The 13496-nt window shown below is 42.0% G+C and overlaps 1 protein-coding gene across 1 annotated transcript in view; it reads right to left on the minus strand.

Annotated features, from left to right (window-relative positions):
• PAH (phenylalanine hydroxylase) overlaps positions 1–13496 on the minus strand; it is a 69840-nt gene that overhangs the window by 20504 nt on the left and 35840 nt on the right. The window contains exons 4-5 of the mRNA XM_011935078.1: positions 11710–11798; positions 1223–1290 (exon numbers count right to left, since the gene is read on the minus strand). Of these exons, the coding sequence (XP_011790468.1) occupies positions 1223–1290; positions 11710–11798 (157 nt within the window). The remainder of the gene's footprint in view (positions 1–1222; positions 1291–11709; positions 11799–13496) is intronic.

The raw sequence follows: 13496 nt of genomic DNA on the forward strand, positions 1-13496 counted from the left end.
ACTTACTGAACCTTTGTAAGCTTTGATTTCCCCATCTGAAAAATGAGAAGTTATTATTATTAAGGCTAAACAAAATGATATATACAAAGCATGTACCAAAGTCCCCAGACACATAGCAACAAGATAAAAAGTATGATCTGTTATTGCTGACTATCTTAAGGACTCTTGCCTGCATCCGCTTTGATGGTGTCCACCTGATTGTGCTGGGGCAAAGGCGGGCTCAAGAGAGGGAGGTCACCGTCTTCTGTGAATCCTGCTCAGCAGGATCCAAGGCCCGGATGGGCTTAGATCTGACTAAAGACAGCACATTTTTTAATCCTTCCACTACCAAAAGTCATTCAGAAAAAAACTTTCCCTCTCTTTTTCTGGAGGTTTTTCCATGTTGAAAGTAACTTTGTATTCAGTATAGAAAGGCCCATTATCTTCTCCATCTCCCTGAGATTCTATCAAAGCGTCAAAGTACTATGCCACGAACATTCTGGACAACTTTTACGTTTCTTCTTGTGCGTGTCTTTTCTTAATCCCTTAACTCAATAACAGCACTTGTCAAAACACTAAGTTTCCCATGGTGGCATTTCTTAATTCCCATGGTGTAGTTCCTTAAGACTCAAAGGAGCAAAGCTGTTGTCTTCTCAAACATGTTTGATATGTGCATTTTCTTTTGGCTAAAATAGGATAGGAGAGGAACACAGAACCTCAGACAGGAAAAAAAAAAAAAAAAAAAAAAAATCCTAAAATTGTCCTTCACAGCTGGGTCAGACCAGATAAAAGTAGAAAGCTGAAGTTTGGCTGGCCTGAAATCTTGAATGATTCATTATTTCAGTAAAGCAGCCAGCTCCTTCTTGAATGTAAATGATTCTCTTTCCTTCTTCCCTGTTTAATGTGCAGAAGACTGGAGGCTGTTTTATTCAGGACTGAGGCCTTTTCTAATTACTGCAGACACCACTGAGTAATTAGACAACAAAGCTTGGGAGAGAGCAGGGCCCCAGCACAGTGGGTAATTTTGTTTTGTCTAGCAGCAATCGTTTTTTATCGTATGTTATTAAAGGGAGGGTTTAAACACACCCCCACACACATACACGCACGCACATGAACACATGCACACACAGAAGGCAGGACTCTTCACGCTGGTATTTTCCATCCTCAACTGGATGAGGGCAAGGGAGAAACAGGCTAGGGGTGTGTTTTTCTCTCTTCCCTACCACAAGCAAGGCAGACTTACTGGCGGTAATTGTAGGCAATGTCAGCAAACTGCTTCCGTCTTGCACGGTACACAGGATCTTTAAAACCCTAGGAGAAAAGAGACACCTGATTTTCAAGGCTTCATAGAAGGAGGTCTGGTACCTTAGTGAATGCTTTGAACGGGGGCTCTTGAGCCATGACAGTGCATGTCTCCTTCCCTTGGTTATACCCTAAAACTAAAGTCTCGGTTAAACTTAGGATCAGCTCTCCTGCCAGATATTGTGAGTGACACCTGGTTAACAACTCCTTCGATTTAGCATGAGCCTCCTTGCTATGGATTCCAACGTGCATGCTCCGTTCTTAAAGAAACCTCATCTACAGCATATCTGACTGACACACTTGCTAAATTAGGCAAAGTTCATAGGATGAATGTCTATGATGAAGATATACAATATCCATTTAATTCCTGATTGAGGTATGTGTCTAGCTCTACCTTTTAATTTCTTGATAGACAAGCAGGTACATGCTTATTGCTCTTGCAATTTTTAAAAATACAATTTATTAAATATATACTATGTGCCCGTCTGTGAGTACTAGGAACTGATTTTACATATAATTCTCACAACAAACTTGCAAGTTCGACGAGTATGATTATCCTGTTCTTTCCAGAATAAATGGTGGTCCGGAGAAGTGGAGCCATAGTGAAGGTGAGGCTGGGATTTAGATCACCATCAGTAATTGTCAGCCTTCTCAACCTGGCAGGGGCCTAGCTAACTGAGAGTCTGTCTCAGGACCTAAAAAGGATGCTAATGGCTTCTCCTCTGAAGCTGACTCAACAGGCAGCCTTTTCCCAGTGATTTGTAAGCAGCACATTTCTGAGTGAAAAGAGGCTAAGTGTGTCTTTGAGTGTTTGGAGTGGAAGTGGGATTCCAACTGATTGAAAGACAATTTTCCAAAAAAAGTTGATTGCAGTCTAAATTTCAGTAACACAAGAGACTGATGTCATTGCTGTAGAACTCTGCTGTGGTTCTTCCAAGCCTTTCCCAGTAAGCCATGCCATCCACCACTTTAGCTCACAATTTCTCTGCTCCACTGTGCCTCCAAACCAAGGCAGTAGTGAATTCAAAACAAAAGCTTATATCACAGAGTGTAACGTTTAAAGGAGCTTTTAAAGAGAGAAATATTTCCTGATTTTTAGATATTGTTTTTTGTTTTGGTTGCTTGATTGGTTGAATTTTTGTTTTGGCAGAGTTTCTCTCTCTCTCTCTCTCTCTCTCTGATATATATATATTATATATATATGATATAGATATTATATCATATGATATATATATGATATAGATATTATATCATATGATATATATATGATATAGATATTATATCATATGATATATATGATATATATATATATATATATCAGGGCCTACCAGTAATTGTAAAGACACAGAGGGCAATGTAATATAATGTAATTTCTTCTGAGAATCTGCAGCATTGATTCTGGCACACAGAAAAAACTACAGACACTTGTTGGAAGAAAGGAAGGGAGGGAGGAAGGGAGTTAATTAGTTTATTTCCTGGAATATATTTTGAAAAATAGAAATATCCAAATGTTTCACACTTGAAAAGTGAAGTAAAACTACTACACATTTTTATTTTACTCCAAAGCTAAATCCCAGATAAATAATGTGATTACTCTGTTTAGAAAAGATTTTATGATGCGGTTATTACAAAGTATAACTCTTCCTTTCCCTAGAGCACTGAATGGTTTTTAATCATTAATTACAGATTAGAAAGCTTAGGAATCTGAGGACTTAAAACTACTGTTGTGCCTCATTTCTACTGGGTGAAGATAAGTTGGTTTGAGATGATGTGGTTAAAAAAATAAAAAATAAAAAATAAAAAAAACTGGGCAGCATGATTTACTTTCCAAGCATCAATAACACACCATTTTAGAAACCTGTCTACTGGACTAATCAAAGAACATTTATTTGTCCACATCTCCATACTTGGGGCTCAAAATAAAAATGTAATATTGGTCAGTCATTAAGGTTTGATTGTTACGGTCATTCTCACTTGCCATTCTTATTGAATAGTTAGTAGTGGACAGCCTTCTTCAGGCCCTAAGGATAATAGGTAGACTTCTGACCCTGTAAGGCACCTTGGAGAAAGGTCCATTTCTATATTTTGGTGTCGAATTGAAGAATATAAAGCCCATGGAGCCATTTGCCTAAAGGCCCTAAACTACAGAACTAGCACCTCCATTTGGATTTTGTGGCCCTGCCTAGGCTGGCAAGTTGAGATTTGAGCACTGAAGTAGGAAGCCAGGAAGAAAAGAGAATTCCTTCAATCCATGGATTTCCACTTCATCATGCTGCTTCTAGGAATGAGATGTCCATGAACAATTCTTACCCCCATTTGCCTTTATTGTTTATATTTTATGTACCTTGCCTAGGTGGTTTAAAGATTTTCCACTTGTGAAAATAAAAGCTAATGTAATACTGTATATCCAGTTGATATTATCAATTATGTCAATTATGTCATATATCAATTATGTCAGAGGAAATATGTAAGTATATAAATGAAATGATTAAAGAAATACACCAAACTCTAACAAATGTTACCTCCAGGTAGTAGGAAAAATAAGTAACATTAACAGTTGTATTCTTGAAAACTATTTATGCTTTTCAAGTTTTCTAATGTGAGAATGGGTTTCTTTTAGAATAAGAAAAAAAGAAAATAGTATTAAATACCCATCTCAAATCATTTTAGTGAAGTAGCAGGAGATTCACATGAGAATGTGAGAATGGGTTTCTTTTAGAATAAGAAATAAAGAAAATAGTATTCAACATCCATCTCAAACCATGTTAGTGAAGTAGCAGGAGATTCACACACTGGTACACAGGAACACACACACAGATAATGCACTATACAGATCTTCCATGTGGGAAGGCTTCTAACCATGACCCTTTCCAGCTCCTGGTTTCTAAGAAGTTCATTATCAGCCTGCAAGGAGCCCCCACCAACCAGGTTGCAAGGAGTTTTGCTTTCTCAGTTACCAGTGGTCAGACATCTCTGTGGCCTGAAGCCCAGCCTCTTGGGGATTTGGCCTCGCATCCCTTGGGCTACCAGATGATCACAGGGCCTCTGTAGCTGTCCATGTGGAGCACATTCTGAATCAAATCACAGTTGGTGATGACTGATCACCCTGTCTCAATTTAGACTAATAGCAGCAATTTCAGTAGCACTGCATGTAATTTATTTATAATCACCCTGTCTCAATTAAACTAATAGCAGCAATTTTGGTTGCACTGCATGTAACCAAATATGTTTTGACAGGAAAATATATTGTTGGTGAAGGAGTGGTGAGGGGGAGGGAGAGGGGATAGGAAAAGACGGGAGAAAGTCGAGAGAGTTCTACAGGACGCAAGTCATGACATCAACTGAAGTCTGCATGTATTGAGAGGTATGATTTGTGTGTATGTTGGTTTAGGGGAGAGGGTAACTACATATATGGAAAAATCTTGAGTACTCTTGTAGACAGATATTTATTCCATCATTTCCTAATATCATAGCTAAGGTTAAACCTCAGAAGTGCTCTCTTTAGGCTAGTGAGAACACGGGTTTTAAAGTCAGAAAAGCTGTGCTGGAATACTAATTCGTTTATTCACTAGGAGCATGGTCTGGGGGCGGCCAGGTTATCTCTCATCCTTAGTTTCCTCATCAGTAAAATGAGACTGTCAATCCAACCTGCTTCACAGTGTTGTATAGTTTAAGTCAGGTAACATCAGCAGCACATTAAGTAAAATTCGGAGCACATCGTAGGTGCTCAAAGAATGATGCTGTGTATATTGGCTAGGCCAATAACAAGAGGCGTTTTGCATTTTCCATAATGTTTCATGACAACTGGGGGAAGGATGGAACACAGAAGACAAAAGGTTCAAACTAACTGGCATTTGTTAAGTAGCTGCCATTCCCATCCTAGAGACACTGGTCAAGGAGGACTTGCAAACAGTAGACTAGGGGACTACCGACCATGCCTAATCCCTTTGCTCACCCTACAACTGGCCAAGAAGCCTATTTTGGAAAAATGTATGTACCTAGTTGCCCAAGCCCATAAGCTAGGAGTTACTGTTTTACTTCCCCCTTCTCTCTTCCTTCACATCCAGCAACCAATTTCTGCCCATTCTACCATTCAAACATCTGAGTCTGTCCTTCCGACTTCATTCTCACTGCTGCACCTGCACTCGACCACCAGCATTTCTTGCCTGACTATTGTAGCTGCTGTGTAAGTGGCCTCTCACCCCCTCCACTTCAGCCCAAATTAGATTTATAAAGTGCAAGTCTGGTGAGGCCACTCGCCTCCTCAAAAGTACTTCAATGGCTTCTCATTGCTATTAGACTATTGTCCAAAATATTTAGCACGGTCCACAAGGCTTTACATGAACCAGCTCTGTCTATGTGTCCAGCCCTGTGCTGACTCACTCTGGCCTTCCTAGGATGCTCCAGAGTGGGACCCTCTTCCCCACTTGTTGAAATCAATAAGTCACTACCTGTTCTTTCTGTCTTCCTGGATTTTTCCAAAATTTATTGGTTTCCCTCAGTGTGCTGTATATTTCTCTTTTCAGATGGTCTCACATGTGTTAATAATGATTAAACTCAGGAAACTCTCTTACGTATCACTGGATTTTCAGAGTATAGCACATTCAGCATATCCCCAAGTAGAAGCTGTTGAAAAAATTATGCAAAACAGTCCGGGTGCGGTGGTTCATGCCTGTAATCCCAGCACTTTGGGAGGCCAAGCTGGGCAGATCACCTGAGGTCAGGAGTTCGAGACAAGCCTGGCCAACATAGTGAAATCCCATCTCTACTAAAAATATAAAATTAGCCAGGTGTGGTGGCACATGCCTGTAATCCCAGCTACTCGGGAGGCTGAGGCAGGAGAACTGATCGAACCTGGGAGGCAGAGAGGTTGCAGTGAGCCAAGATCGTGCCATCGCATTCTAGCCTGGGTGACAAGAGCAAAACTCTGTCTCAAAAAAAAAAAAAAAAAAAATATATATATATATATATATATATATGCAAAACCTAGGAAAAAGGGCAAACAAATTGCTGTGTGCCTTTTAAATGTCATATGAGATGATTGTCTCACAAGCTCACTCCGTGCTCTAACGGGACATATATTTACTACTTATAAAGTTACAACCATTTCAAAGTAGATACTGGCTTTCTAGAAGACCAATAAGTTGCAAAATATTCATTTGATGATCAAATTGTAAGTTGTTTCTGTCTAGTAGAAAGGCTAAGACACATGATTATGGCTTTACTGCCTTATGGGACATTAATCACTTGTGCATCCATCTTTGTGATCTTATTCTGGCTTTCTATTTTCCAATGACGACCTGTACTTTTGTCTCTTGTATCTTTTCTGCACCATCTTTGTCATCTTGCTGGTTCCCTCAATAATGAGCTAAATGGATCTTTGACAGGTGTTCACTATATACCTGCATGACAGTTATGTTTTTAACTTTTTGCAAATTATGCTTGGATAGAGCAACTTAGTAAGAATGCAACAAGTCTTTGATGACTCAACTAGCTGACTGACTCTTAGAATTAACTCTGACAGGGTCTCAGGTGGAGAAAACTGGGTGGGCAAAAGGAGGAAAAGTATTGAAAAATATAGTCTTGTTCTTGGACAATTTGCTGGAGAACAAATTTCCTATGGGAGAGCAGGAAACTTGATGTCCACACCTTAAAAGATTAAAAAGCAGTTTCAGGCTTGATGCGGTGGCTCGTGCCCATAATCCTAGCACTTTGGGAGGCCGAGGCAAGCAGATCATCTGAGGACAGAAGTTTGAGACCAGTCTGGTCAACATGACGAAACCCCATCTCTACTAAAAATACAAAAATTGGCTGGATGTGGTGGCACAGACCTGTAATCCTAGCTATGCGGGAGGCTGAGGTAGGAGAATCACTTGAACCCAGGAGGTGGAGGTTGCAGTGAGCTGAGATCGCACCATTGTACTCCAGCCTGGGCAGCAAGAGTGAAACTCCATAAAACAAACAAACACACAAACAAACGAACAAACAAAAACAGCTTCAAAGACTTGGGTCAAGAAGTAGAAATATACACAGAAGGACAGTTGTGTTGGCTGATATTTTCTTCACTAAGAAGCCCCCGCTATTGCAGATCTATAGCCTAGACTCCAGTGCAGCTGCCAGGTAAACTGGAATAGGTAGCTCTGGAGATGAGGTCTATGTGGCAGAGGTTGCTAGTGCTCCCCAAGATCTGTCCTCTCTCCTTTGCTCAGAGAACATTGCTAAACTATTTTCCCCCATCTCCTTTGCAGTTAGTAATGGGCATGTGACTGAGCTCTACTCAATGGAATTTGATTGAAGGGATGTGAGTCATCTCCAGACATGGCCCATGAAAACTTCCCAGAAGCAATTCTCACTCTTTCTTCTCCCATCCACTGGCAGAATGAGTGGGCTCCAAGGAGTTGAAGGAGGGTACAGCCATTGGTGGAAGGAGCCTTGGTTCTGAAAGACCGTGTGGAGTAGTTCCCTTACTGACCCACATTGGAAGTGAACTTTTATTGGGTTAGCCATGGAGATATGGGGATTGTTTGCTGAGCAGTTAGCTTGCTCTGGTTGCTGGAGGGCTAGACTCAGATCTTGCTCTTTCTAGAAGGCCTCCCTAACCATTTCAGTCCACAGTGACCTTAGAAATGATAGCACATGCTATCTGACTCACGAAACCTGGCATTTATGCACTTTTTAAAGTTATTATTTAGCTAATTATTATCCAAACTGTATTCCATGGAAAACTACCACTGAAGATAATGTTGCTAGGCATTTCGTTAAAAACAGTTCCATGGGTAAATACGTTTAAGGAAACATTACATTGACTGGGTTTCATTTTTGCAGGACTTTCCAAAGTTTCTGATGAGATCATGGAATTTGCATATTTGAAAATATAGAGTTTCTCTCTTTGACATGGGATATTTTTTCTTAACTATAGTTTGGGAAACATGCATATGGCCCTTTCACTTGCATAGAGTATCTTGTGCCTCCCATGAAGTTATAAGTCATGAAGAAGTAAACTTACTGTGATCTGATACTCTATACCCAAAGCATAAAGCACAATGTGATAGTTGCCATTTCTGAGATAGTAACGGAGTAACAGTGTGAAAAACTTAAGTCTGGGAAGAGACAGGAAGAAGGTTTTAGGGAGGCAACATATGTGATTTAGACCTTAGATGAATAGAGGTTTTCAAGTGGGGAAAGAACAAGTAGGTTGACAAGAGAAAACTTCTCAGGTAAAGGGAACAACATGGACAGAAAGGGGAGTACATTTTGGAAATGGAAATTAAGTAGAACCGGTTAGATTCTGCCTGCCAAGTTTACAGTTGCTATTCCAGCTCCCTCCTGCACTGCTTGGAGAACAACCAACACCCCTTCTCCCTCTACTGTACAACTGCAGGCCTCTGGAAGGCAGGGATCATGTCTTATCTGTCACTTCAACCCCCTTTCTTTTATATGGCCTGAGACATAGTTCACGTACAGGTGGTGCTACACGGCCCTCTCCCTCTGAGACTTCTCATCTGAAAATGAGGTGTACAGCCCTCGTAGGGTAGTGATAATATTCAAATTTAAAAAGGAATGCCAAGCATTTAGCATTGTGCCTGGCACATAGACCATGCTGGAGAAGCATTAGCTCCTAATATCATTAGCTAAATAAAAGTTTGTGGAAAAAAGCAAGCAAGGTGGGAAAGGGGAAAGGAAGGAGACCGGGAAAGAAGGGAAAAGGAGGCAAGATGGTCACTGGGGAATCTAGCTTTCCTATTTCATTTTCCCACTTAGCTAAAACTGAAAGGCAGAGGCCATTTTCCCTCTATCTTGGAAACAATCCTTCCTTTACTTCATTTTTCAAAGTGACTGCTTTGGAGGACCTGATGAGAGATATTGGGTCACACATCCATGCATACTGCCAAGGGCCGGGTTCAGGGACGAAGAGATTACACAGGATGCAATGGGACAGAGAGAACAGAGGGTCCTTTTGAGAAGAACACCCGCTGCCTGCGCCACTCCTTGTGCTGGTTTCTGTTTGCAGTCACACACTGCGGCCAGGCGTGTGGGCCCTGGGGTCTCTGGGAAAGCATGCTGGAGTGTTTGCTTTGTCCTTGGCCCACGTCCCTGGGATCTGATGAGAAACCAAAGGAACAGAGAGAGCCTGGCGCCTCGTCTTCAGGGAACTGTGTACCTGATATGTTGTATTTTTACAACAAAATTCATAACATTGAGAGGGCAGGGAGTCAAAGACGTGGCTTTTAAAGCCCAATGAATTCCAGAGACTTTTAAAGCCAGTGCCAGCTGCTTTGGAGGGGACATGAGGATACAGGGAGAAAAATGTCAATCTCTTTGTATTGGCGTCTTCCACTGCCCCAAATGAAAAGGGAGTGAGACCAGTGGGAAAAATGCCGGTTTGGGGCAGGAAGACAGGAGTTTGGTAAGAGGAGAATAACGCCCTGCTGGGCAGACCCCTTGGATGGGGTCAGAGGTGAACAGATAGCTTTTCTGAGAACCAGTATCTTTGGAGATGCTTTGTGGACAGAACTGATGGCTAAGAGGCCCCAGACAGAGACCTGTTGAACGGGTACACAAAGCAGAGTCCCACCTGGGGCAACCTCGGCACCCCAGGGCTCCTGGGAGTAGGCTACATGGTATACAGGAGGATGGAATGGGGGTCAAAAGTCCCCACATTTACCTTTAGTTTTCAGCGAGACAGAGTATTTAAGTAATATATACTAAGAGCCTTAAATGTAATTCCTATCCTTAGTTTAAATATAACTTAGTTTAATTTCACAGCTAATATTCAAGGAAGTCATTGGAAGTTCACATGAAAATGCACAGGCGAGACTCAAACTTCCTATACGTTTGCAATTGGGTGCTGGTTAGTAAGTTGTGGCACGTATACACACACACACCCACACACAATTGTGTGCATATATACATATATGTATATATAGATAGATTTAGAGAGAGAGATAGAGAGAGAAAGGAGGAAGGATGGAGACACACCCAAATATTAATATTGATTTATTGATTATTTTAGAATAGTGTGATAATAGGTGATTTTTTTTTTTCTGTTTTGAAGTCTGGGAGATGGGAGGAAATTCACCTTTGTTTCTGTTTATATATGCTTTCTCATTATTTAAAAAATGCAGAATAGTCCAGAGAGAAAAATAGAAATAACTAAAATTATGGTTGCTTTTCATTTTCCTCCTCATGCTCTTCTGTGTTTTCAAGTCCACTATAATGGGTTTTACAATTTGAATTAGAAGAAGCATCAATCATTCATATTTCAAAAGGCCAGCTTGCCCCTGAAATAGTTCACCTTTGGCCTCTGTAAAAGAGCCTGGATTTCTGCCACTAGCCAGGTCTTAGTCTCCAGGCACCATGAGCTCTCAGGATTCACAGTATAGCACAGGTCCTTAGAAAAGTCATCAGGCTCCTCAGGCCTCACTAGTTTTGTAAGATGGAAGCATCTGCTTTGCCTCCTGAAAAAGGCCTTTGCGAACATCCTTTGCTGATTGTAAAGACCCACATAAATGTGAGGAGAAAATAGACTCCTGTGGAAGTGTAGACGCTTCCTCTGGGTTCTGCTAAACCTTCACCAATGTAAATGGCTGCAAGTCATTTAAAGATCAAAGAGTCATTTGCCTGGCAGAGAATAAAGGGCAGGCAACAGGACGGTGGCCCTTCCCACCAAAGGAGGCTGTGAGACCTGGCCCCGAGTCACTGCAGCCTGGACTGTTCCTTCCCAGACCCTCTGCCCCAGAGTAGAGGGAACGACGAAAGTTCCCCTACCCAGTCCTCTACTCAAAAACCATTAAAGGACCTGCCCCCATGGCCGCAAGACACAGGCCCAGTCCGTGTTCCTCTTTCTGGTCTATCAGACCTTTTACAATCTGATCCCAACCCACTGCCCCAACCGCATCTCTCATTATCATACTTAATGCACCAACCAGTCATTGCCACAATAATGTGGATGCTTCCAGAACTCTTGATATTCTCATACACTGTTCTTTCAGCCATAAGCCTTCTCTGTTCCTTATCTGACCAACATCTCCCACTCAGTTTTTAAGATCCAGTTTCAATGTCGCCACTCCCCCCTGCAGTTGGCAGAGTTGTTAGTACAGATTGCTGTTTACCAAGCACTTGATTTAAACTTCCATAGATGTACACAGGCAGAAGCAATGATGATTTGTGCACACACAGATCTAGTATATAGAGACAATAGTTTCTGGACAGTGATTTATATTTGCTCCTACAATAATAATGACCATGATAATGATGATGACAATAATGTCTTGCTAATTTTTCCCAGCCCTCGTGTAAATAGGAACACAATAAGTGTTTGTTGAACAAGTGAACAAGCACATTGCTCCAAGTGGAGGAGGTAGGAGGAGGGGAGGGGAGTGGAGGAGAGGCACTGAAAGAATCTCATCCTATGGGCCATGGACTCACAGGGTGGTCGGCATCCAGTTCCGCTCCATAGCTGAGAATCTGATTGGCAAATCTGTCCAGTTCTTGAATGGTTCTTGGGAACCAGGGCACTGAAACACAGAGAAGGCAAAGTCCTGAGTGCAGATTGGCAGGACATGGCCAAAGGCCTCGCTGAGATCAGAAGTGGGGATCCCAGTCAATGGTAATGGCAAGTGGGCTGGCTTCCAGATAACCCCCAAATTACTGTCATTCAAAAGTTAAACTCCATTTTCCTTAGAAACCAGTTTTAAAACCCATTCCCAAATACATTATCTTTCCTGAAGATGTTCTCTGAATTATCTCAAAATTCATCTCCCTCCCACCCATCATGGTAGTTTTCTTTGATGGTTTTCTTTAGTAGCAGAATTTTTTCCCCCTCTGTCACCCAAGCTGGAGTACAGTGGCATGTGATCTCAGCTCACTGCAACCTCTGCCTCCTGGGTTCAAGCGACTCTCCTGCCTCAGCCTCCCGAATAGCTAGGATTACAGGTGTGCTCCACCATGCCTGGCTAATTTTTATAGTTTTGGTAGAGGCAGAGTTTCACCATGTTGACTGTGCTGGTCTTGAACTTTTGACCTCAGGTGACCCACCCCCTTGGACTTCCAAAGTGCTGGGATTACAGGCATGAGCCACCACGTCCGGCCATTCACAGCAGAATATTACATATAGGCCCAAAATATAAATTATATAAAGCCAGACTGTTCTACTGTAAACAAGTTCATGAGATCCAATCTTCCCATTATGTGTTTCCCTCCCAAAGGCCCCAGGCACTGCAGCAAAGTCTTTTGATTGCAAAGCCAGTTAGAAAGTCATTGTGAAGCAGAGCGAAGGGAGTCAGGTAGTTGGGATCTGAAGATGCCTTGCAGCACCTAAAGGATTTCAGACTTGCTTCTGAGCCAGTGTAGTGGGGAAGGGGTTGGGCTTGAGTAGGGTGGACTACAACACCTGGGTCTTACAGAGAGAGGGACCCAGGGAGAAGGGCAGGTGGCAGCACTGAGGTCCCTGTGGGTTACAGGAAACAAGACACATTGCAGGTGAAAATTTCCCAGGAATGAACAGAGACAAGGGCATTTTGGACTGTAAGTTTCATGAGGGCAGAAACTATGGGTACTTTGTTGTACCAGGCATAAAGAGAAAAAGAAGGAAGGAAGAAAGAGAGAAGAGAAGGAGGGAAAAAAAGGATAGAAAGGAAGGAGAAAACAAGATAAGGAAGGAAGGAAGAAAGGGAAGGAAGAAAGGAGGGAAGGAAGGAACTAATGGATTCACCCTGGTTATGTTAACATTTAAGGTATTGACAGCAGTAACCACCATCGAGAGTGCCTGCTTTAGTACAGTTGCTATTTCTGAGGTACCTCCAAAATAGGGCAGGCATGATAACCCCTCTTGCGTGGGTAAGAAACTGAGGCTCTAAAATTTTAAATAGCTGGTTTAAGATCACACCAGGAGTAAGAAAGTGGTAGATTCAAAAAGAATCCAGAGAGCCAAAATAGATGTGGTGGGAACCCTGAAGTGAGCACAAGGCTTAACTTCCCCTGAAATGAGATTGAGGGGAAGATGCTGAACTTCCAATCAGCATCCGGTCTGGCTTAGAACCCCGGCTCCATCTGCCTACTTATCCTCTCTGTGTCTCAGTTCCTCCCCCGGGAGGAGGAGGAATAAAACAACTGGGATACACAACTATAGGCAGAACCGCAAATGTGTTTTTGAAGCCTTCCCATGTGCCAGGCACTTCTGGTGTAGCATTTCTGGTGGAGTAGCTCCTTGAATC

Source organism: Colobus angolensis, unplaced genomic scaffold (assembly GCF_000951035.1).
Source record: "Colobus angolensis palliatus isolate OR3802 unplaced genomic scaffold, Cang.pa_1.0 Scaffold10, whole genome shotgun sequence".
Classification (NCBI taxonomy): domain Eukaryota; kingdom Metazoa; phylum Chordata; class Mammalia; order Primates; family Cercopithecidae; genus Colobus; species Colobus angolensis.